We start from the raw sequence: 25,515 nt of genomic DNA, 5'->3' as shown, positions 1-25,515 counted from the left end.
ACTTTCAAAATAGATGAACCCAAGAGAGAGACTCACACCAAGACACTATAATTAAAGTGTCAAAGGTTAAAAACAAAGAGAAAACCATAAAAGTATCAAGAGAAAACCAACTTGTTATGCCCACAAGACTAACAGCAGATTTTTCAGCAGAAACTTTGCAGGCCACAAGAGAGGAGCACAATATATTATTCAAAGTGATGAAAGGGGAAAAAAAAAGATCATGAATACCCTACCTGGAAAAGTTGTCCTTCAGAATCAAAGGAAAGATAAAGAGTTTTCCAGATAAGCCAAAACTAAAGGAGTTCATCACCACTAGACAAGCATTACAAGAAATGTTAAAGGGACTTCTTTAGGCTAAAATGAAACAGTGTTAATTAGTAACAGGAAATATATGAAAGTGTAGATCTCACTGGTAAAAGTAAATATACAGTAAAATTCAGAATAATCTAATGTTGTAAAGGTGGTAAGTTAATTACTTAAAAAGCCACTATGAAGGTTAAAAGACAAATGTAATAAAACTACCTATAACTACAATATATGTCAATGGATACAAAGATAAAAAGATTTAGACTGTGACATCAAAAACAAAATGTGGTAGGGAGAAGTAAAAATGCAGAGCTTTAGAGTGCATTCAAACTTCAGTTATCAACTTAAAATAGGCTGTTATAAATATATTGTTATATATAAGCCTCATGGTACCACAAAGCGAAAACCTACAGCAGATACACAAAAGATAAAGCACACCACTACAGAAAATAATCAAATAACAAAAGAAGAGCAAGACAGGAACAAAGTAATTACAAGAGAGCCAGAAAATGATTAACAAAATGACAATAGGTACATACTTATTAATCATTCCTTTATATGTAAATGGGCTAAATTCTAAAAAAAAAAAAAAAAGAGTAACTGAATGGATTAAAAAAAACCAAAAACAATACCCATCTATATGCTACCTACAAGAGACTCAGTTCAGATGTAGGAACACACAGACTGAAAATGAAGAAATGGAAAAAGATATACCATGCAAATGGAAACCAAAACAAAGCTGGGGTATTTATAATTATATAAGACAAAATTAAGACAAAAACTTTAATAACAGACATTATCATTAGATAATGATAAAGGGGTCAAACTAACAAGAGGATATAATTTCATAAATATTTATGCACCCAACATAGGAGCACCCAAATATATAAAGCAAATACTAACAGACTGAAAAGAAGAAATTGACAGCAATACAATAGTAGTAGGGGACCTTAATACCCTACTTTCACCAATAGATAGATCATTCAGACAGATGGTCAGTAAGAAAACAGTGGCCTTAAATGACACATTAGATGAGATGAACTTAGACATATGTAGAACATTTCATATAAAAGCAACAGAATACACATTCCTCTTAAGTGCACATGGAACATTCTCCAGGACAGATCACATGTTAGGCCACAAAATAAGTCCCAATGAATTTAAGAAAACTGAAACCATGTCAAGCATCTTTTCCAATGACAATGGTATGAAACTAGAAATCAATTACAAGAAGAAAACTGGAAAATTCACCAACGTGTGGAGATTAAATAATGTGCTACTGAAGAACTAATGGCTCAAAGAAGAAATCAAAAGAGAAATAATTCCTTGAGACAAATGAAAATGGAAATACAACGTACCAAGACTTATGGGATGCAGTGAAAGCAGTTCTAATAAGGAAGTTCAAAAGGATAAATGCTTACATTAAGAAAGAAGAGAGATCTCAAATAAACAATCTAGATTTATATTTAAAAGAATTCAGAAAAAGAAGAAACAAAACCCACAGTTAGTAGAAGGAAGGAAATAACAAAGATCAGAAATAAGTGAAGTATAAACTAAAAAGACAATAGAAAAGATCAAAGAAACTAACACCTGGTATTTGAAAATAAGATGAAATAGATAAAACTTTAGATGGACCAAACGAGAAAAAAGAGAGGACTCAAATAAAATCAGAAATGAAAAGAAGACATTAACCAATGCCAGAGAAATAGAACGGGCCATGAGAGACCACTATGAGCAATTACATGCACAAGAATTGGACAACCCAGAAGAAATGGTAAGTCCCTAGAAACATACCACCTACCAAGACTGGATTATAAAGAAATAGAAAATCTGAACAGACTGATTACTAGTAAGAATATTGAGTCAGTAATCAAAAAAATTCCAACAAAAAAAGTCCAGGACCAGATGGCTGGTGAATTCTATCAAACATTTAAAGAATTGATACCAATTTTCTCAAACGCTTGAGGGGAGGGAACACTTACAAAATCTTTTTATAAAGCCAGCAGTACCCTGATACTAAAACCAGACAAAGACACCACAAGAAAAGAGAAGTACAGGCCAATATCCCTGATGAACATAGATGCAAAAATCCTCAATAAAATATTAGCAAACTGAATTCAACAATACATTAAAAGGATCACACACCATAACCTTGGAATTTATTTGGAATTTATTCCAGGGATACAAGGACGGTTTCAGTATCCACAGATCAATCAATGTGATATACCACATTAATGCAAAGAAGGATAAAAATCACATGATCACCTCAAATGACAAAATTCAACATTTGTAAACAATATAACCACTCAACAAAGGTACAGAAAAGAACATACCTCAACATAATAAAGGCCATATATGAAAAATCCACAGCTAACATCACACTCAATGCTTTTAGATCAGGAGCAAGACAAGGATGCCTACTCTCACCAGTTTTATTCCACATAATATTGAAAATCCTAGCCAGAGCAATTAGGCAAGAAAGAAATGAAAATCATCTGAATCAGGAAGAAAGAAGTAAGGTAAAACCGTCATTATTCACAGATGACATGGTATTATATACAGAAAACTCTAAAGATGCCTACCAAAAACTGTTAGAATAAATGAATTAAGTTGCATAAAAAAAATCAATATGCAAAAATCTGTTGCATTTCTGTACATTAATAATGAATTATCCTAAAAAAATTAAGAAAACAGTTCCATTTATAATTATATTTTAAAAAATACCTAGGAATAAATTTAACAAGGAAGTGTAGGACCTGTACACTGAAAAAAAGAAATTGATGCAAGAAGCTGAAAAAGACACGAATTAATGGAAAAATATCTCACGCTCATGGATAGAAAGAATTGATATTGTTAAAATGTCCACATGATCCAAAGCTAACTGCAGATTAAATGCAATCTCTATCAAAATTCCAATGTCATTTTTTTACAGATACAGAAAAAAAATCCTAAAATTTGTATGGAACCATAAAAGACCCCAAATAGCCAAAGCCATCTTGAGAAAGAAAAACAAACCTGGAGGCAGAATGCTTCCTGATTTCAAACTATATAACAAAGTTACAGTGATCAAAACAGTATGGTATTGGCATAAAAACAGACACAAAGAACAACAGAACACAATACAGAGCCCAGGAATAAACCCACACGCATATGGTCAATTAATTTATGACAAAGGAGCCAGGAATATACAATGGAGAAAGGGCAATCTCTTCAATAAATTGTGTTGGGAAAACTGGACAACCACATGCAGAGGATGTGGAGAAAAGGGAACCCTGCACATTGTTGGTGGGAATGTAAATTGGTGTAGCCACTATAGAAAACAGTGTGGAGATTCCACAAAAAATTAAAAATAGAGCTACAGGGGCACCTCGGAAGCTCAGTCAGTTAAGCATCTGACTTTGGCTCAGGTCATGATCTCAGGGTCCTGGGATCGAGCCCCACATTGGGCTCCCCACTGAGTGGGGCTTGTCCTTCTCCCTCTGCCCTTCCCCCCACTAATGTTTTCTCTCTCTCTCTTCAAACAAATAAATAACATCTTTAGGAAAAAAACAGAGCTACATATAATCCAGCAATACTATTTCTTGGTATTTATTCAAAGAAAATGAAAACACTTATTCAAAAAGAAAGAAACCAGAACATAGATTCTGAGAACAGACTGGCAGTGGCCAGAAATGGAGGGTTGTGGGGTGAATGAAGTGGGTGTAGGGGGTCAAAAGGTACAGACTTCCAGTTATAACACAAATAAGTCCTGGGATATAATGTACAACATGGTGACTATAGTTAATAATACCGTATTGCATATTTGGAAGTTGTTAAGATAAAACTTCTCATCACAAGAAAAAAAATTAACTATGTGTGGGTGTTAACTAAACATATTATGACGGTCACTTTGTAATATATACATGTATTGAGTCATTATGATGCAAACATAAACTAATATGTTTACAGACCAGTAATATAAAGCTATATAATCATAAAAATTATATCTCAATAATAAAAAAAGAGATAACATGCAAACAGTAAGCACACACACAAAAAGAAAAAGAACCAATTAAAAATCTTGGAAAGGAAAAATAATTTTAAATATGTAGTAGACTAATAAGAAAAAGCACAGAATTAGAAATTTGGAAAATGTTCTAAGGAATTCACCAGGCATGCAATATAGAAATAAATAGATTTTTTAAAAGTGGGAGTTAGTTAAGGGACAAGGACGATAGATTGAGGACGTCTCAAACTAACATATTTCAAATAATCAATCACCTTATCTCGAGTTACTCTATTATTTTGCAAAACCAAAGGATGTTCAGGATCATCCCAGATTTTGAGTGTACATTACGTAGGGCCATTAGTACACCCTTAAATAAGATGTCCGTTTGTATAATTTTCAAAAAAGTAAAAGGGGATGTTCTTTAATGAACCAGTGATAAGATCTTATAAGCTTATGTACCTCAATGTCATCCTTATTTTTAAGTAGTGGTGCTTCCATAATATTTCTAAGACAAAAAGAATCAGATTCCACATCAAATGGGGTTCCAGTTAATTCAGAGATTCGGTCCCAGTGTCTCTGTTTCATTGCCTTATTGGTCATCATTTCCAGCAGAGGACATGACTCACTGAAATCATCAATTCTTTTTTTCAGATCCAAAAAAGCTTGCCAATCTTTAAGCCCTTTTGGGAGTTTACGACATCTTTGAGAAAAAAAAAATTATTTCACTACACATTTCTTTGAAGAATGTGTTTTATATATATATATACAGCAACATGTCAGAGGATAATCTCATTTGTAAAATACCTACAAACTCCTATGAAGATAGGCACTATAAAAAGGTAAGCTTAATTCAATTCAAACTCACCTGTTCTGAAATTCCTGCAGTTCTGCATTAATTTTTTCAATGTCTACATCTCCCCAAAGTATTTCATAATAACCACTAATATTGTTCATTACAGTATCATACAGTCCATACAGCTTCTGCAGCAAGTTGAGCTCTTTTCTGGGAAACCAAATAATTAAGTCATTACATAATGTATATCTTAAAAATAAATGTCATTATTGGATATGCAGAATTCATCCAATCAAGAATTTCATACATGACGTGTGTGATGTCTTACAGACACCAACATGCAAACAACCCTGTCGGTTTCCAAACAAAATGTTATTAAAGCTCTATCAATTAGGTCAAGTTTACAGCTCTCAGATATTCCAAGTCATACTATGACTTGACAGTAACAAATTATTTGATTATTATTATGGTTCCAATTATTGCAAATAATGTGACCAGAACTTGATAAGATCAAAGCTCAGGCTAAGGGTTTGATTGTTTTTCTTTCAAATGCAAGCTGGTTTTTATGAGAACATCTGCCTTTAGGAAAGTGACTTAAACATCACTTTCCTACCAAAAGCTTTCCCTCATTTACCCAAATGGAATTATAATACATAACAAGAATAAGAGGAGGAATTATAGATCCAGGTAAAGAAAAAGTTCTTTATTGTGTAAAACCTCAAAAATTGACCCCTCAACAGAGTGTGTAGATGCTCCCAATAATTCCTCAATCCTTAGCAGATCATGAGTGTCCCCTAGACCCAATTCTAGTTTTTGAGGGTTTTTTCTTGAGTGGTTCTAACTATTTGTAAGGATTGATATTCACAACTTTTATTATTTATTGTAAATAATCTGAAGACCAAAGAAAAGGTTTGCTTATGTTTTTAATGAAATAAAGCTCATTCTACCTTGCAATTATCAAAAGGGTACACTGGGCCCTTTTATAAATCTAAAACACATTCTGGAATCTTGGTTATCTTGTTTTTCCAATTCTTGCTACATTTTGCTGTTCATCATCTTAGGAATTATTTCATTATTAATCACAGAGTATTCCCAATAATGCTAAAAATGACTAAAATAACACAAAAAGAATGACGAGATCTCCCATAAGGAAGGGACAACAATCATCCTTCAGGTTTCATATTGTTATACCCAAAGCATTGCATCATCTGTTGTTGTTGTTGTTGTTTTTAATTTACTTATTTATTTTGAGAGAGAAAGAGAGAGAGAGAGTGGGCAGGGTCAGAGTGAGAGGGAGAGACAGAATCCCAAGCAGACTCCACGCTGAGCACAAGCCCGATGTGGGGCCAATCCCATGACCCCAAGATCATGATGTGAAGCTAAACCAAGAGTCAGATGCTCAACCGATTGAGCCACTCAGGCGCCCCTCATTGCATCATCTTTTAAGAAAGTATCAAAAAAGAACTCTGGACAGACACCAACCATCTTTGTGTTCTTTGATTTTTGGGTAGTTTTCACTTAATACAGTTAAGGATTCAGAATTGTTCATTTTTTAAACCTAAAACAGCAAAGAGAAGACAACTGATAAAGAAAGGTGCTCCCCAAGTATTAAAGAGAAAAGAGACACAGAGCAGCCCTCTAGACTCTAACTGTGATAGTGAAACTAATTATGTAGTGAGATCTCAGACTGTGGGTCTTTAGATGACTATTACCTAGATGAATTTGACTCAGATCGGTCATTTATAGTGAACAATATATTTCAATAGAGGCAAGGGCTTCATCATGCAGTGGTTTACAAGAACCTAAACCATCCCATTTTGTGAAAAAGATAAATGATTGTTCTTTCATTATCTGTGATGTTTGCTTAAGTTTTACTTAGAACTTGCCCTAAGTAGACAGATGTTGAAAGCAGATATGTACTCAAAGGAGACAGATGATGCAGAAACGAAAAAATTCATTGACTTGATGATTCAAATCTACAAGTAAAGATTTTGTCATTTATAATGCAAGAGAGATGGTGATCCTCTCTTCAACAAAATTATGAGTGTCCAAGTTTTCAACAGTTTTGGGTTTTAACAATGCAAGTGGAAGAAAAATCAGAAGTAATATAAGCTAGAAGCTGTTGGAGATGGATTTGAAACTGGAAATCAGTGTTGACAGAATAGGTATGGTCCAGGTTCATGCATGACGGTGGATGAGCAGTTGGTTGTGTCACCAGTGAGACCCGGGACCTGACCTTTACCACCCACCTGCTTCTACTCACTCATCTTTCTCTTACATTTTCCTTAAGCTCTTCTTTCTGGCTTACCTCTTAACTCAGGCAAAGCAAACCCGAAACCACCCCTCAGGTAACGGCAACTGCCCTGACTGACAAGATCTCCCACCTGACCTGACCACCCAGACTTTCTGAGCTAAACCTCTGACTGGCGCCTCGCAGATGGGCCAGGGAGGGACCTCTGGAATGCCCTACAATCATCTTTACCTCATTATAATACTAAAACTCAGCCCGAGGAAGAGCACAGCCTCATTTGCATAACATACAATGTATAATTAGGCATGTTTCCTTAAGGCCCATGTGTGACCTTATTATGCCTGCCTCTACATAGGATGACAAGGCTTCCCTATCTAAATATGCATCCTAACCCTAAACGAGAGGAACTTATTCACCCGTTCTTGGGGAGCCATGGCTTTGGAAGCCATTCCTAATGATCTCTTTATTTGCAGCAAATCAAGTTTTCTTTGTGCAAAAATTCAACCTGGTGCAGTTTCTGACTCACCAAGGAGCCAAGTCACGTTGGTTGGGCTCCGGTTGCATTCTGGAGTCAGTCTCCATTTCGTGTATGTATCTTCAAACCAGGCTGTTATGGAGTAAAAGCTTGGGTTTTCTCTGCTTAAATTCTTATTCATTTTCTAATGAAAGTGCTTTTCCCATTTCCTTATTCTTACTTATGCAAATTAATCATAAAATACTTAAAAATATTAAAAAATTAAAAAGTCCATTGGTCCAGATAGTAAATGAGGATGATTGTTTTTCCTGGAACACTGAGGGCTCAAATAAAACACTGAGTGTCAGACTGAACATGCAAAAGAGTTAACTAGAGAATTTATAAAAATGCAAGACCCAATCCCTGAGATTTTATTTCAGCAAATCAGGGCAAGGAACAGACACCTGCAGTTCTAACCCAACTGGTCATCGGGTTAAGCTTGGTGAACCATGTACCCTAAAGTAGGCTGAAGCATTAATTTATGGTAGGACAATTTCTTGCCTATTTTGCAAAGACGTGTTATGACTTTGAAAGAAGTCAACATAAAGTTCTTTTTTAAAGCCATGATCCTAATAAGCAAAAACCACTGTTTTAATTTTGACCTTAAGGAAAGTTACATAAAATTCCATTAAAATATAGTTGCCTAAATCCTAGACCTACTTATTGTTTAAAATCAATGAAGTTCCTTGGCCTTCAATCCTGATGAATTTCTATGTCTACCCAACAGAGAAGAGCACTTAGCATAAAGGCAGTAAGAAGGGTTCGAAAGCCAAGGATGGCTATTCCTCTAAATAAAAAATATATTTTATTTGCAGTGCTTCTGCACAATAATTGACACTATTCAAAAATAGTGAAGAGAACACAATAAAGCACAGGCTAAATCTAGGTCACAACCGCCAGAAGTTTTGCAATGTGCTTTCCGTGCCCCAAGAATATTTCTTTTATATGTGACGACCATGGGTCCAGCGGGTCAGCAACAGCCAGGAACAAGGGAAATATTTAGGACTATTCCAAGGGAGGCTCTTCTCTGCACAATAAAGGATTTAACGATGACAGGATTCTTCTAACGGACAGTATTTCATTGTTTGCATGCAACACTTGCCCAATTTCCACACTTACCTAGTTTTGTGTAAAACCTCATAATCAGTCACAGGCAATCCAAAAAGTTGTTCACCAGATGAATATGTGACAAACTTCCTCCACAGATCATCAAAATTAGCCTATAAAAAGATTTTTAAATTGTAGTAAAATATAATTAATTCAGGCCCCATTAAAGTAGAATTTATTATAATTGGAATAAAAGCTACATTGGGGTTTATTTGATAATATCTATGAAACAAAATTTGTGAAGAAATTTATACTGATACCTAGCTATCAGAAGAAGAGTTGAACACTTAGGAAAATTAACTTTCAAGCACTCTAAAAGTATTCATTTTACATAAAATTTTTTCTTTAATAAATTATATGGTCCCCAGAAGACCTATACTTCAAGTTCCCATAAATATGTCTGAAAGTAATAAAACTGCATTTTAAAAAATCTATAATTCAGGCTTTTTTACTAATTTAGAGTTGTCATCTGTTCTACAGGGTTCAAATGAGTGAGTAGAATCCTTTCAACCCTGTTTTCCCTCCAAGCAATAAAGAGTCTATAAAATGAAGGATTCCATTTTAACCCCATTTGGGAGAATTCTAACAATCTGAATCAGCGAAGTTAATGCCCATGCCCTTGGAACTTGAAGTGGAATCTCCCATATTTAGAATGCTTAGTATGGAGCGTGTTTAAAGCACAAAAGCAAATAGAAATAATCCACCTGTGACAAGGTACGTGTGGCTCTAAGTAAGGGTGTAACATATCGATAAGGAGCGGGAATTTCCAGCCCTGGAGAATGTGTGGCATCAGACCTCCCCATACTGAGCCAGTGAATCAGATCTCACAGCTAACATTAGCTTATTTTACAGGAGCCAAATCAGGAAGGTGTGAAGACCCCAGAGGAACTCCAAAGAACTCTTCCTTCCTAGAAAGTAAGAGCCATATTGTGCACTTTTTATATTCCTTGGTGGTTAGTATAGTGGTTACTCAATAAATTTACTGACTAAAGTAGCCATGGAACCATGCAAACACTAGAAAAGGAGAAACAAAAACGTTCAAGTTAGCATACTTTAAAATAATGACATTTAAAATCTTGTTTATGTGGTGAGGACTATTGATGGATGCCAGTCACTCACCCTCTTTCCCATACAGGCTGCAGAAAATATAAAAAGACCCACAGCAGCAGCCAAATGGGGAACAAAATGTCGGCTTTGTCTGCAGGCCAACCCAGTGCCCAGTAACTCTGGAAATCAGAGTAAAGTTGTATCAGAGAACCACACTGCATCCTGAGGCCCAAAGTGACACTCCTGCTTCTTTACATGATCTAGATCTTAGCATCTGCTTTTCTGGGGAGTTGGGAGGGTGAAGGGGCATCTACTTTTAAGGAGAGCTGGGTCCCGTACCCAGCCAGATGCATGGAGAACAGGCTGCTTAACATGCACCCCAAGCATGGGCAGATCAGAAGGAACAAGCCGCCGAGAGATGGGCCCTACGAGGTCTTTTCTATGAAGTGGCCACACCCCCAGTAAAAGGGTTAGCACATTAAAGTCCCAGACGCTCACCAACAAATTGGTAACTCCAGAGGGAAAGACAAGGCGGTGCATCCACCTTCGAAATATACCCGGGCTCCAACCACTTCTCAGCAACTCCAATGCCACCAGTCTGGTCCAAGTTCCTGTCACCCTCTCCTGGATTATTGCAATAACCTCCTAACTACTCTCTCTGCTTCCATCCCTGACTGTCAATAATCTCCTCTCGACACCGTAGCCAGGGTGATCCCCTGAAAATGCAAGTAAGATGATGTCCTATCTGCTCTCACTCACGGCCTTTGCACTTGCTCTTCCTCAGGCCTGGAAAGCTGCTCTTCCAGATACCTGCCTGGCTCGTTCCCCCATTTCTCTAGGTCTCTACTCAAATGTCAGCTTTTCAAGCCCGCCTTCTCTGGAGATGCAATTTTAAAGTTCACTGCCACTTTACAAACACGCAGCCCAGCACGTTATGCCCCTTCTCTGCTTTATTTTTTCCCTTGGCACTTATCACCATCCAACATTACTATCCCTTTTCATTCTTCATCTTGTTTTTATTGCTGAGGGGTTCTGCTTGGCTCAGCTGATAGCCACCAGGTGAGCAGATCAGTCTTGGTCTTGGCTCCTCCAGAGAGGCAGGCCTTTCCCTGGGATTCTGGGGACTTCAGGTAGCAAAGGCTCAAAGCCTCCTCCAGAGTCCAGCCTAAAGTGACCAAGAGTGACCACTATTGTCCTGAGGACAAAAGACCTTCAATAATGACAAGGGACTAGACTTTTTGTCTGAGGACATCACATTAAAGAGAAAGACCTGTGCCTGCTGCCTCCCACGAAAACCCTTGCTGGCACAGACAACCTACCTTATAGAAATCCACCAGAGTTACTGGGCTAGACCTATCCCAGCCCTGGAGCCAGGCAGTACAGATAGTGGGCTCTGTGACAGCTGATTTCCTTACTTGGCACAAGATTATTCCTCTAGGGTGTAGCTGCAATTTCCGCTTGCTCCAGTGATCCCAGAGGAACACTTTTCTTATCTGGGTCTGGATTTTCTTTTTTCTTTCTTAAGATTTTATTTATTTGAGAGAGAGCGAGAGAGAGAGCACATGAGCGGGGAGGGAAGGAAAGGGAGAAGCAGGATTCCCTGAGCAAGGAGCCCGATCCAGGACTCGATCCCAGGACCCTGGGATCATGACCTGAGCCAAAGGTAGACACTTAACCGACTGAGCCACCCAGGTGCCCCTGGGTCTGGATTTCCTATATAAATCACTCAAATCAAGGGAGATGCTTGAATGTTAGATACCATATGAGAAATTCCACTTGGTTCTGATGGAAAAAGCCTGAACTACCTCTCTCAGGAGAACCTGCAACTGGAGAGATCCCATTCAACTTGACTGAATCTTTTTGAGAAAAGCATGCATGGGACCAGCCTGAACCATCTATGGAACCTGCACATAAAGCAACAAGAACAAGATTACTGACTCCACTCTTCTGTTTATTTGCTTTGAGGTGAAAACCCCAATGGTAAAGTGGTAGGAAGTCATCTCTGACATAGGTAAAGGGATATTTAGAAAATACCCATCCAGAATGTTGCAAAACTAAGTCCCGAGCTACAGAAAGCCTTCATATGGCTTGATTTGCTGCAAAACGTGGTATTCCTAGCAAAGAAGAAAACACTGGGTTTTGGACAACAACTCTGTGACTCCTGGTGACTCGACCCTGGAAGCCATCTGAGTATAAAGGCAGGCAGAAACGGGGGCCAGGTGAAGAAAAAAGTGACATCTAGAAAGGGGAGCAGAACAGAGAGATGTGTTTCTTATTGTTATTTTAAAAAGGAAAGACACACAGCTTCTAAAATAGTGATTGGGAAGATTTAGTGAAGAGGAAGAGGTTAAGAGTAAAGGAGAGAAAAGGGTCAGGTTAAGAAGGGACAAGGGAGAGTCAAGAGCCCCCAGGGACAGGAAGGGGAGCACATCTCTCTGAAATTTATAGCACCCTAAATCATCTCTGTAAATTTGGAGGCAAGGTCATCTGTTCACACTAATCTCAAAATTACTCCTCCCACACTCATACTTCAGTAAATGACTCTACCTTCTTCTGTTTTCCCAAGCTGGAAACCTCCCTCTCTTCCCCTCAGCCCAGGCTCCAGGCCTATGAAGTTGGTCTTGTTAATAAACTCACGATCCACCCAGCTTTCTTCATTGCAAGTGCATTTGGTTGGTCCCAATCTTTACAATTTCTTGCTTACATGACTGAAGCTGCCATCTGTCTGACCATCCTCCCTCCGAAGCATTCTCCAGACTAACGCCAGAGAAATCTTTTTAAACATACAACTGTTTTAAAAATTCAAATCTGAACATATCACTCCTTGCTTAGAGCCCTCCAGCCCCCAGGACAGGCTATGAGCTCCTTATCAGAGCCTATAACGTCCTCTCATTAGTGATTTCCTCCCACTCAGCTGTCCCATCCCTCATCCCTATCCTCTCTGCCTACTGCACCCCACATTTCACTCCTTCATCTCCCTAAATCACCCTGCTTATCTCCTCATTTCTGGGTCTTTGTAGGAGGTGCAAATTCTGTCTAATTAGTTTTTCTTCCTTCTTCCCCTGTTTAACTCTAAATAGTCCTTCAAGATGCAACTTAACCGGCTCCTCTTCCAGGAAGCCTTCTCTGGCTGCCCCCAGCTCCTATTTTGGTTGGTAGCTCCCTACGTCTGTTTCCTTAACACTAGTTCTCACACCTAGATCGTAGTGTCCCCCACACAGTTTTGCAATTACTATCTACCCAGCTCTCTGTCTCCCTACAAGATTTTAGCAGCTTAGAGGTAAGAACCTTTCCTTAACCATTTTTTCTGTTGACCAAAACACACAGCAGGCATCTGACAAATACTTTTTAATGACTACAGATGCATGTGGGATAGGGACCATAAAGAGAACGTGAACATATAGTACAGCCACTACAGAAAACCAGGATAGAGGACAGAACCAACAGAACTGTGTGATCCTCCTAGGGGCTGGCTTACACAGTGTTCCATGAAGCTGCAAAACAGTAACCCAAATGGAGGTGATTTTTCTCTGGATGTGCTCAGCAATCTGAGCATAGAAAAAGATGGTGAATCCAAGGAGTATTGTATAGTCCAGGGTAAGGCAAATATGTTGGGAAGTTTGAAGTCATGGATACAAAAGGAATGGATACAGAGGGAAGATAGGGAAACCATTTGTCAATATTTTAAATCTTATTTTAATAAATTTTATTATTCTATGAATTTTTATCATTTATATACAAATGAAATGCTTGGAACCAAAATAAGGTATACACTTAAGTTCAAAACTGAAGTCTTATTCTCTAAAAATACAGGGAGAAATTCTGTGGAGAAGAACACAAAGGGATACAAGAAAAGGAATCAATCACATCATTTAGCAGATTAGAATACAATTAAAATCTATGTGCACTTTAAACACTAACTTTTCCACTGTAAGATAGAACACATTAATTTTCACTAAAATTACTTTAAAAAATAACAACACATTATCGACATACAAAAAAGGAAGTTTTACCTGAAAAATCTGTAGCCTGTTACTAGCTTCTTGGGGTGGAATATTTGGAACCATCGGTCCTTCCTGTAATGAATAATATAATCTCCATTTAAATTCTTAATCACATGTGTTTATCAATTTCTTGAGTTTATGTATTATTTTCTTTTAAATAAACATTATTTTTCATTGAAATGGTCTAATCATGTTCCATATATGAAGCTTTCATTTAGTTTCTGTAGCAGCTTTACTGAGATATCATCCACATATTATACAATCTTTCATTTAGAATGGACAATTTAATGGCTTTTAGTATATTCACAGAGTTGTGTGACCATGACCACAATCGATTTTAGAACATTTGCATCACTCCATTCATTTTTAAAGGACCATGACATCGCTAATAAAAAATGTGCCAATATTACATCCTGTAGGAAGCCTGTACCACTGCAGCTCTGTTTCATTTCACTTGTGATTATAAACAATGATGCTGTGCTCGTGCGTTAGAATAACTGATACGGGGTTCTGAAAGTGGCCTCCTTTCACTGATTGCTCAGCCCGATATGGAAATAGAGGAGCACGTAGGTTGAATACTTGGATGAAGCAAAATGCAGTCTCTGGTGGCCATCATCCAGAACACAGTTGCAAAAAGGACCCCAGATGGTCTGCCCAATCCCGAATACTATGGATATGCTAAATAATAGACCAGATTCCCAGTATAATGGAATGATAGGGCCATAAAACGTTGACAAATCCAACTAAAAGAGGTTAAGTACATGTAAAAAAAAGTGTGTTATATGATTAATAGTAAGGGCTTAACATGTCTTGTGAATCCAGACCCATTGTGACCACTAAAAGAAAGTCGCATATGTTAGGGGAATACACCCAACTTCTGAGTTTAACTTCAAAGAGAAGGAACATTATCAGCCATGTTACCAGGCTGAATAGTCTGTGGGACTGACCAGGTAAGACATTTATTATTTATTTTCAGTGACCCTTTTAGTTCTCTAAGGGTTAGTGAAAAAAATATCAGTTTCATAATACCCTGTTATTTAGGTTTTTATAGTTTCTTATAGCCTTCCAACAACTGTATTACATTTTCAACTATGAGCATTCTGGCCTGAGAGAGAAAGCATAAGACCAGACCTTCTGTTCCTTCCACAATCTCAAAAGTTGTTGCTCCTTTTAACAGCTGAATCTTCTTTCTTCCTCTATAAAATAAGTGTAAAGGATTAGCTATCCCCCTTTCTTTTCCTGATCGCTCCAAATATTAAATATAGCCTCTTCTATACAATGGGCAAATCGCAGTGTATTTCTCAAGATTCATCACTCTCATCTCATAAAAACATGCCACAGAACATTTTAACACACAGCATGCAAACACTGAGATTACCATCTCATATGATTCTGCGAAGTTCATTACATCCTCACGAAAAACTTCCACAGACTCAAGAAGACTACTTTTAAACTTCGGCTGCACTTGAACTAGTTCATCTTGCACAGAAACCTAGAATAAAAAAGAATACCCAACGTGAGATGTATTTCAATGAAAATGTATTTAAATGAAAACTCTAATTCTGTCCCAGCAAGTTTGTTATCCCGCAGATGTCCAGTATGAACAAGGGTGTCTCTACAATCTTGCTTAAAAAAACAAGAACAAAGGGAAATAAACAACCCAAATGCACCAAAAGGAGACAACAATCATTCTAGTTCATGCCCCAAGAGGCAAAGCCATCTTCTGTAACTGCAGTTAGGAAAAAGTTTTCTCGCTGATCTGGCTCAAGCCATCACTGTGACCAGGGAAACAGTTACTGCTACAGGCCCAATCTGGATTACATGCTGTCTCTGGGGCCAGATGAAGGTCTGGGATTAGTAATCTCTAGTAGGTTCACATGGTTGGAACAGTCACCTAAAAGAAAGTGATATTATTCTGGGTATTTAAAAAAAAAATAATGAATGCCTCCATAATAGTCTTCAAAGCTTCTGCTTAAACCTTCAATCGTAATAGTTAGCACTTAATGCATACTTACTATCCACCAGGCTTTTCACTTATATTAACTCATTTAATCCTCAGGACAACCCTGCGTGGTAAATGCTGATACTATACTCATTTTACGGGTGAGAAAACTGAGGCGCAGAGACACTAAGGAACCTCCCCAAGGTCCCAGCATCAGCGTGAGGCAAGGTCAACATTCAAAACCTGGCTGTTTGGCTCCAGGGCTCCTGCTCTTAACTGTTCTTGACAATAGCATCTGTCTAGGTTGGAAGATAGACTACTTTCAGATTAATGGTGATTGTAAAGGATGGGCCAATAGGCTTATCATTATAGTTAAAGAGGTAGAACAACCCAACTGAATCTTTTCCACTGAACAATACCAGAAAGTTGGGCTTCACTAAATCTCAGCGGAGGGTTCTCCATTTCCTTCCCAAGATGAACTTTTCTGATGAAACCAGCAATTGTTTTTTAAAATAAGTGATTATTCAATATTGAGCATGAATGTAAATAAACACGAGCATGAAAAAAGCATTTTATACACATTACTTCAAGGGAGCCTCATAACCATGTATAGAACAATTCTTAATGTATTCCTAAATGATCACATGAGGAAATTGAGAAATGAAGGTCATTAACTTGCATAAGATCACCCAATTGGCTGGTGGCAGAGCTGGGATCACAAGTCATGACCCCAATTTCAGCTCTGGGCCCTTGTTAGTCTGCCTTGCTTCAATCTCAGTGACAAATCTTTCTATAAACAAAAAGTTTTAAGCCAATGTTTAATTAATATTTCATAAAAATTTTCACTGTAATTAAAGAATCTGGACCCTCCCTTGGAGTTCATTCTTAATGTTTAACTGAATAAATATTTACCAACTTCAAAAATGCTTAGAGGGAAATCTATAGCTAAAAAGGCCTGCATGAAAAGATAGTAGGTCTCAAATCAGTAACCTAACCATCCACCCTTTTCAAACTAGTCAAAGAACAAACTAAATCCAAAACAAGCAGAAGGATAGAATAAAAATAACAGCGCAGATAAATGATATAGAGTATAGGAAAACAATAGAGAAAATCAACAAACTAAAAATTTCCTCTTTGAAAAGATCAAGAGAATTGACAAACCTTTACCTAGGCTAACCAAGAATAAAGGAGAAAGGATTCAAATTCCTAAAATGAAGAATGAAAGAGGGAATATCACCACCGACTTTACAGAAGTAAATGGAATTATCAAGATACAATCAATAGAATGAACAGGGACCCTATGGGGTAAGAGAAAATATTTGCAAATCATATATATGATGTGGCATTGATATTCAAAATATATAAAGAACACCTATAACTCAACAACAACAACAACAACAACGAAAACCACAAACAACTCAATTTTAAAATAGGCAAAGGACTTGAATAGACTTTTTTCCAAAGAAAATATACAAATGCTTTTTATAAGCATATAAAAAGATGCTCAACATCATATAACATAAGGGAAATGCAAATCAAAACCACAATAACATACTTCCTCACCTATTAGGATGCCCACTATCAATGAAACAGAAAATAAAAAGTGTTGGCAAGATGTGAAGAAATTGGAACCTTTTTGCACTCTTGGTGGGAATGTAAAATGGTGCAGCTGCTATGGAAAAGAGTATAGTGGATCTCAAAAAGTTAAAAATGATACTATATGATACAGCAAATCTATTCCTGGGTACATATTCAAAAGAACTGAAAGTGGGGTCTCAAAGAGATATCTGCACTTTCATGTTCATAGCAGCATTATTCACAAAAGCCAAAAGGTGGAAGTGCCCCAAGTGTCCACTGATAAATGAATGAAAAAACAAAATATGGCACATACATATCATGGAATATTAGTCAGTCTTGAAAAGGAAAGAAATTCTGTCACCTGCTACAGTATGGATGAAACTTGAGGACATTATGCTAACTGAAATAAGCCAGTCACAAGAAGACAAATATTGTATGATCCTACTTATATGAGGTACCAAAAGTAGTCAAATTTATAGAGGCAGAAAGCAGAATGGTGGTTGTCAGGGACTGAGGAAAGAGAAATGGGGAGTTGTTATTTAATGGATACAGAGTTTCGTTTTGCAAGATGAAAAACTTCTGGAGATTGGTTGCACAACAATGTGAATATACTTAACACTATTGAACTGTACACTTAAAAACAGTTAAGATGAGAGGGGCCTGGGTGGCACAGTCAGTTAACCATCTGACTCTTGGTTTGGGCTCAGGTCGTGATCTCAGGGTTGTGAGATGGAGCCCCGTGTCAGACTCCATGCTCTTAAACCCTGCTTAAGTCTCTCTCTCCCTCTGCCCCTTCCCACTGCTCACACATAGAAACACACTCTCTCCCTCCCTCTCTCTCTCGCTCTCTAAAATAAACAGATCTTAAAAAAAAATAGTTAAGATGGCAAATGCCATGTGTATTTTACCATGATTTAAAAAAAAAAAAAAACTTAGCACAAAGTTATAATAATCAAGCCAGTAGGTTACTGGCATAGGGATAGACATATGAATCAACAGAATAGAATTGAGAGTCCAGAAAAAATTCCCCACATTTATGGACAATTAATTTTCAGTAAGGGTGCCAAGACCGTCCGTTGGTGAAAGGATAGTCTTTTCAACAAATGGTGCTGAGACAACTGGATATTCACAGGCTTTTTTTGCATGAAGTTGGACCCCTAACTCACACCATACAAAAATTAACTCAAAATGTATCAGAAATCTAAATATAAGGGCTAAAATTATAAAATTGACATAAGAAAACATAGTAGTAAATCTTCATGACCTGGATTAGGCAATCACTTTCTATATATGATACTAAATCACAAGCCACAAAAGAAAAAAAAATAGATAAATTAGACTTCATCAAAATTTTAAAAGTTTGTGCTTCAAATTCAGAGACAGAAAGCAGAATGGTGGTTACCAGGGACTGGGGGGTGGGGAGGGAGAATGTGGAGTTACTGTTTAATAGGCATAGAATTTCAGATTTATAAGATGAAAGGAGTTATAGGGATGTATAGTAGTAATGTCTACACAACAATGTGAATGTCTTTAATACCCCTGAACTATACACTTAAAAAATGATTAAGATGGTAAATTTTATGTTGTGTCTTTTACACAGTAAAAAAGAAAAAAAAAGAAAAGAAAGACACCATCAAGAAACTGAAAAGACATCTTCTTTATCCATTCATCAGTTGATGGACACTTGAGCTGTTTCCATAATTTGGCTGTTGTAGATCATGTTGCTATAATCATCAGGGTGCATGTATCCCTTTGAATTAATATTTTTGTGTTCTTTGGATAGACATCTAGTAGTGCCATTGCTGGATCATAGGATAGTTCTATTTTTAACTTTTTGATGAACCTCCATACTGTCTTCCACAGTGGCCGCACCAGTTTCCATTCCCACCAACAGTGCAAGAGGGTTCTCCTTTCTCCACATGCTCATCGATACTTGTTATTTCTTGTGTTGCTGATTTTAGCCATTCTGACAGGTGTGAGGTGATATCTCATGATAGTTGTGATTTGCATTTCCCTGATGATGAGTGATGTTGAGCATCTTTTCATGTGTGTGTTGGCCGTCTGTCTGTCTTCTTTGGACAAATGTCTATTCATGTCTTCCAACCATTTTTGAATGGGATAATTCATTTTGGGGTGCTGAGTTTTATAAGATCTTTATATATTTTGGATGCTAACCCTTCATCAGATATGTCATCTGCAAATCTCTTCTCCCATTCCCAAAGTTGTCTTTTAGTTTTGTTGATTGTTTCCTTTGCTGTGCAGAAGGTTTTTATTTTGATGTGGGATATATATATATAATGGAATATTACTCAACTGTAAAAAAGAATGAAATCTTGCCATTTGCAACAACATGGATATATCATGCTAAGCAAAATCAGTCAGTCAGAGCAAGACAAAAACCGTAAGATTTCACTCATTATGTGGAATTTAAGAAACAAAACAAACAAGCAAAGGGAGAAACAAGAGAGAGAGAAAGAGAGAGAGAGGCAAACCAAGAAACAGACTCTTAATGATAGAGAACAAACTGATGGTTACCGGAGGGGAGGTGGATGGGGGGATGGGTTAAACAGGTGATGGGGATTAAGGAATGCACTTGTTGTGATGAGCACTAGGTGTTGTAAGGAGGTGTTGGATCACTGTATTGTACACCTGAAACTAATATTTTACTGTATGTTAACTAAATGGAATTCAAATAAAGACTTGAAAAAAAAAAGAAATTGAAAAGAAAATCCACAGAGAGAAGATAGTTGCAAATCCTTTCATATGGGATATCCAAATATACAAAATATATAAAGAACTCTTACAACTCAAAAATGAAAAGACAGCCCATTTTTTTAAAAAGCAAAGGATTTAAATTCACATTTCTCCAAACAAGATGGATGAATGGCCAATAAGTACCAAAAAGATGCTCAACGTCATTATCCATTAGGAGAATGAAGTAGTGGTACAGAGGACAACACAGATAAACGTTAAAACGTTATGCTAAATGAAAGAAGCCAGTCACACGAGGCTACATATTGTATGAGTCCATCTATATTACATGTCCAGAAAAGGCACACCCATCGAGACAGAGAAGTAGACTCAGGGTTGCCAGGGGCTAGGGAAAGAAGGAGAAGATGGAACGGCTGCTAATGGGTATGGGGTCTTTCTTAGGAAGAGAAAGTGTTCTAAAATTAGATAATGATGGTGATTGTGCAACTCTATAAGCATACTAAAAATCACTGAACTGTATGCTTTGAAATGGTAAATTGTATGGTACGTAAATTACATCTCAATAAAGCTATTAAAATAATATATATTTAAGCTTTAAAATGTATGAATTTTTTTTTAGAGATAGTGATTATAAAAAAAATAAGAATTAAATTTGTACTTACAGCTTTGCTCTGCAGTTTGTTGAAAGAATATCTCAAGGTATCGACTGCTTCTGATTCTTCTTTGGTTACTTCAACTTCAAATCTGTTTAAAATAGCATAGGCTTCCTGAAAAAGTGGGAGTAGAGTTTCAGAAACGTCACAAGGAAAGCAAATGCCAAATGATTTAGATGCCTTCTAGAAACACATTCTTATTCTTCCCATTCTTCGAAGAAGAGAGTATATTCCAGAAGAGTGGTTCCAAAATTAAACATGTATATAAAGCACCTCTAGATTGTCCCTGATCCCAGACATTGACTCTAGATCTTACACTCTGAAATCTAATAAGCACCTAGGTGATTCTGATGGAGATGCAGGCAGATCACACTGAAATACTCTCTTAGTCGGGGCCCCTGGGTGGCTCAGTTGGTTGAGCATCTGACTCTTGGTCTCAGCTCAGGTCTTAATCTCACAGTCATGAGTTCGAGCCCCACACTGGGCTCCCGGCTAGGCATGGAGCCTACATAAAAAAAGAAGAAAGAAAGAAATAGTATCTTAGGAAATATCCCTAGAATCATTTTCTGTCTCTCTCTCCTCTTTGATGTTGTGCAACACTCTGCAAAATATCTTCTCATTACGCTACTAAAATATGCATTGGCTATATAAGAACAGAATGAAACAACAATGTGGGAGATACTCTGAAGAAAAGAAACTTGAATGGTCAAAGGGATGGATTGGCAACTGGATTTACTAAAAGAATTTATGCTGAAGAATAAAGTTTCTGGGACACCCGAGTGACTCAGTGGGTAAAGCATCCAACCCTTGATTTCACCTCAGGTCATGATTGCAGGGTTGTGAGATTGAGCCCCGCATCTGGCTCCACACTGGGCATGGAGCCTGTTTAAGAATCTCTCTCTTCCTTGCCTTCTGTGCCTCCCCCATTGCTCATACAAGTGCACTCTCTCTCTTTAAAGAAAAAAAAAGGTAATAAAATAAATTCAGAGTCTGATTTTTATTATCACCATGAGCCAGGAATTTAAATATTAGTCATGAAATACTTGTGGTAGACAAAATAATGGCCTCTCCAATGTTGTCCACATCCTAATCTCCAGAGTCTGTGAATACGTTACTTTACATGGCAAAAGGGACTTTGCAGATGCGAGTATGTTTAAAAACAAAACAAAGCAAAACTTGGGGTGGGGAGATTATCCTGGACCAACTGGGTGGACCCAACATAATCACAAAGGTCCATATAAGGGAAAGAGGGAGGCAGGAGAGTCAAGCCAGAGAAGATGTGAAGACTGAAGCAGGGGCAGGAGTGACACCATTGCTGGAAGGGGCTGTAAGCCAAGGAATGCAGGTGGCTTCTAGAAGCTGGAAAAGGCAAGGAATAGACCCTTTCCTGGAGCCTCCACAAAGAATACAGCCCTTCTGACATCTTGACTTTAGCCCCATAAAATCCATTTTTGGACTTATGATCTGTAGAACTATAAAATAATATGTTTGTGTTGTTTTAAGCCATTAAGTTTATGGTAATTTGTTATAGCCAGAGTAGGAAACCAATATAGTACTCTACCCTAAAAACATCTCTGGTTGATGTTAGTTCCAACAGTTTACTATTAAGCCTAAGTGGACTGCTCCCACCACGCTGCCCTCGGTATGCCATTGGTTGTGAGTGAGACCTATAAGTGATTTCAAAGGAAAGCCAAAGATATTTGGAGAACTTGCCTAGCATGTTGGAATCAACATGAAAGAGCACAAGTATTCATTTCTGTAAAATGTTGGTGCTAGCATAAAAAACTGAAGACTGTCTAGACCAGTGCAGCATTATGAATATATTAATATTCCTTTGTATACTGTTCACTGTTGGTAATTGCCAAAAGCCCTCCAAGGACATCAAATCAGAAAGGAGAAACTGGCAGACTGTGCCATAAAACAGATGAAGGAAGTATGTTAACAGAATCAATGTTTTAGTGTGTCTCTCTTTAAAAAAAAAAAGTATTTCAAGAAAGAAAAATGTGATCATTTCTTACTTCAATTGGTCCCAAAGTCATGTCCATTTGAATTTCATTATCACGGATAGATGATAAGGCTTCCATCGCAAACCTGACATCATCTAAATCACGAATAGGTCTGGATAACTTTTTCAAGTATTCATTGATAAATGCTATCATGTCTGACATCTTCTTTTTGTATTCTTCATTCAAGTATCGACAGAGTAACATCTTCCATGCCTTAGCCTCAATTGATAAGGCCAATTTCATTGGCTCTGGGGAAAAGGAAGAAAGATCGGAATGGAATACAACTGATATTCTGAAACTACTTCATGTCTAATCTAAGCATTTCTAACTGCACCGCCCTATTTGATGATCACAGCTCTAACCAGTCAACTCTCTCTTATCAATCCTTACACATTCCTGTTTTCTTCTCTTGGTATCCCTCAACCTCCAAGCCCTGCCAGGCTTGAAACATGGCTGCTCCCCACCAACTTCCAACAGTTAGACTGAGAGGACTAGGGAGGTGAGGAAACATACAGCCAGCTTATTGGTTGAGGCTGAGAGATCCTCTCATGAGGTCTGAGCCTCGTGACCCTGTCTTCTCCTTTTCCTCAGTCCCCAAGCATTCAGCCCACCTTCCCCCTTTTTTAAAACTGTTGCTGCCTATTCTATTTCTTAGTTTCCTCTCTCTAAAACCAAGCCCCCAGCCAGCTTTCACAGTGTGCTAGCATTGGTTTTTATATGAGGAATCACAGTGCTAACCACTTTGAGCAAACAAATAGGAATTTTAAGTAATTGTGATAATAATAGGTAAACTAATTTTTCAGAAGTCTACAGTTCTTGGAATTATTGCCCCTGAAGTATAGTTTCTGATTTCTAACTAAATATTCCCTTCAACTATTTGTGATTCTTCCCAAATTAAATCCCTTCTTGATAGATTTAATAACAGTACTTAAGGGGTGCCTGGATGGCTCAGTCTGTTGAGCTGCCAACTCTTGATTTCAGCTCAGGTCATGATCTCAGGGTGGTGGAATCAAGCCCTATGTGTGGCTCCACTTTCAGTGGGGAGTCTGCTTGAGATTCTCTCTCTCCCTCTCCCTCTGGTCCTCTCCCCTGGTTCCCCCATGTTCTCTCTCTTTCTCAAATAAACAAATAAATCTTTAAAAAATAGTAACAGTATTTCATATTTATTGAACATCAACTATTTGCCAGGTAGTATGCTAAGTGTCTCACATAAAGCAGTTCATGGGATGAGTGATGTCATTATCACCAGCAGAAGGGATGCAGTTAAAGAGGTCAGGTAACCCTGATAGCCAAATTCTAGAGTCACAGTTACACTTACTCCTTAAGGATAGAGGTGAAAATCTACTTAAGGAGGATAGTTGATGTAAAATAGGTCATTCAAGTATCTTCTGAGAATAAAATCTTCTCACCAACTTCTGACAAGACTGTACCACTGTAACCATGGCAATAAGTAGCCACCATAACCCAGTTTTAAACCCAAGCCATAGACCAACTGACCTCTCAGGTCACATACTTTTGCCACCCAATCAGCATCAGCCCCTCCCATCTGAATGTCAACCAATCAAAAAGAACATATCAATAAGCCCGCCTCTGAGTGCTAACCAATCAACAGCAATCTCACCTGACTAAACATCTTTCTACAGATGATGTTAACCTGTTTACACCTACAGTCCTTTAAACCCCGTGCTGCCCAGACACCCTGTATGAGAGTGCTCTAGGGGAACACTGGGCTTGACCAGCATCACTCTCCCTTACTCTTATAATCAGTAAAATCAGCTTGGGATTTTTATTTCAGATATTAAGTGGCTGTCTCATCATCCTTTGATACTCTAATCCCAAGTGGATTAACTTCTCAGGAAACCTCAAATTGTTTGATTCCTATCTCATGTATACAACTCCTTCCTCATTGTAACCTGAAAAAAAGAGTTTCACCTGTAGCTTAGTTGTTTGCCAATTGAGGGATTGTATTGTATTCAGTATATTAAGCCACCCTGGTATAATATTATATGCAAAGAATATAAAATAATATATTATATGACACACATTGTATATATAGATATATATAACCCATATATGAACAATATTGGTGGTCCAGATATATTTGATACTGACAGTATTCTACCAAAGTAGCTTCATAACTGCTTTCTAAATAAAGCAACATCTCATGTGAAAAATACAGATACTTTACATAACATTTTTAAAATACCTGTATGCAGTTCAAGTGCTCCCACAACAATAACAGGCGTCAACTCATCGATCTCCTGTTCAAAAGTGGCAAAGTGTAGAATTTCTGATCTGATTTCAGTCAGAGAGGGGTTGTTAGCCAAGAACTCCTGTAGTAAGGAAACAGTGTTTTCTTTAGCTTTTTGATAGTACAAATCTCACACTGAATTTTTAAATTATATATATACTTTTCCACTTGTATGTCAGGCCAGTGGCTCAGTAAAGAGAGGGATGAGCCAATAGACTGTAAGATGGGGCTATGTGAGGGAATGTCATAGTCTACCATGGATAATAATAATAATAATAATAATAATAATAATAATAATAATAATGTTATTCATGCGTCCTTGAGTCTCTAAATAGGAGGACAGCCGTATCTAAGTAAGTGTGA

General features: G+C 37.5%; 1 protein-coding gene across 1 annotated transcript in view; it reads right to left on the bottom strand.

Moving 5' to 3' along the window:
* Window positions 1-25,515, bottom strand: part of DNAH8 (dynein axonemal heavy chain 8) — a 377,771-nt gene that overhangs the window by 242,041 nt on the left and 110,215 nt on the right. Inside the window, exons 27-34 of the mRNA XM_045786311.2 lie at window positions 25,108-25,234; window positions 22,914-23,149; window positions 20,905-21,009; window positions 15,389-15,502; window positions 14,020-14,082; window positions 8,972-9,072; window positions 5,160-5,297; window positions 4,754-4,994 (exon numbers count right to left, since the gene is read on the bottom strand). Of these exons, the coding sequence (XP_045642267.2) occupies window positions 4,754-4,994; window positions 5,160-5,297; window positions 8,972-9,072; window positions 14,020-14,082; window positions 15,389-15,502; window positions 20,905-21,009; window positions 22,914-23,149; window positions 25,108-25,234 (1,125 nt within the window). The remainder of the gene's footprint in view (window positions 1-4,753; window positions 4,995-5,159; window positions 5,298-8,971; window positions 9,073-14,019; window positions 14,083-15,388; window positions 15,503-20,904; window positions 21,010-22,913; window positions 23,150-25,107; window positions 25,235-25,515) is intronic.

This window comes from Ursus americanus, chromosome 32, assembly GCF_024610735.1.
Source record: "Ursus americanus isolate L20-20 chromosome 32, mUrsAme1.1.p, whole genome shotgun sequence".
NCBI lineage: Eukaryota > Metazoa > Chordata > Mammalia > Carnivora > Ursidae > Ursus > Ursus americanus.
This window is presented reverse-complemented; position numbering and strand designations above follow the sequence as displayed.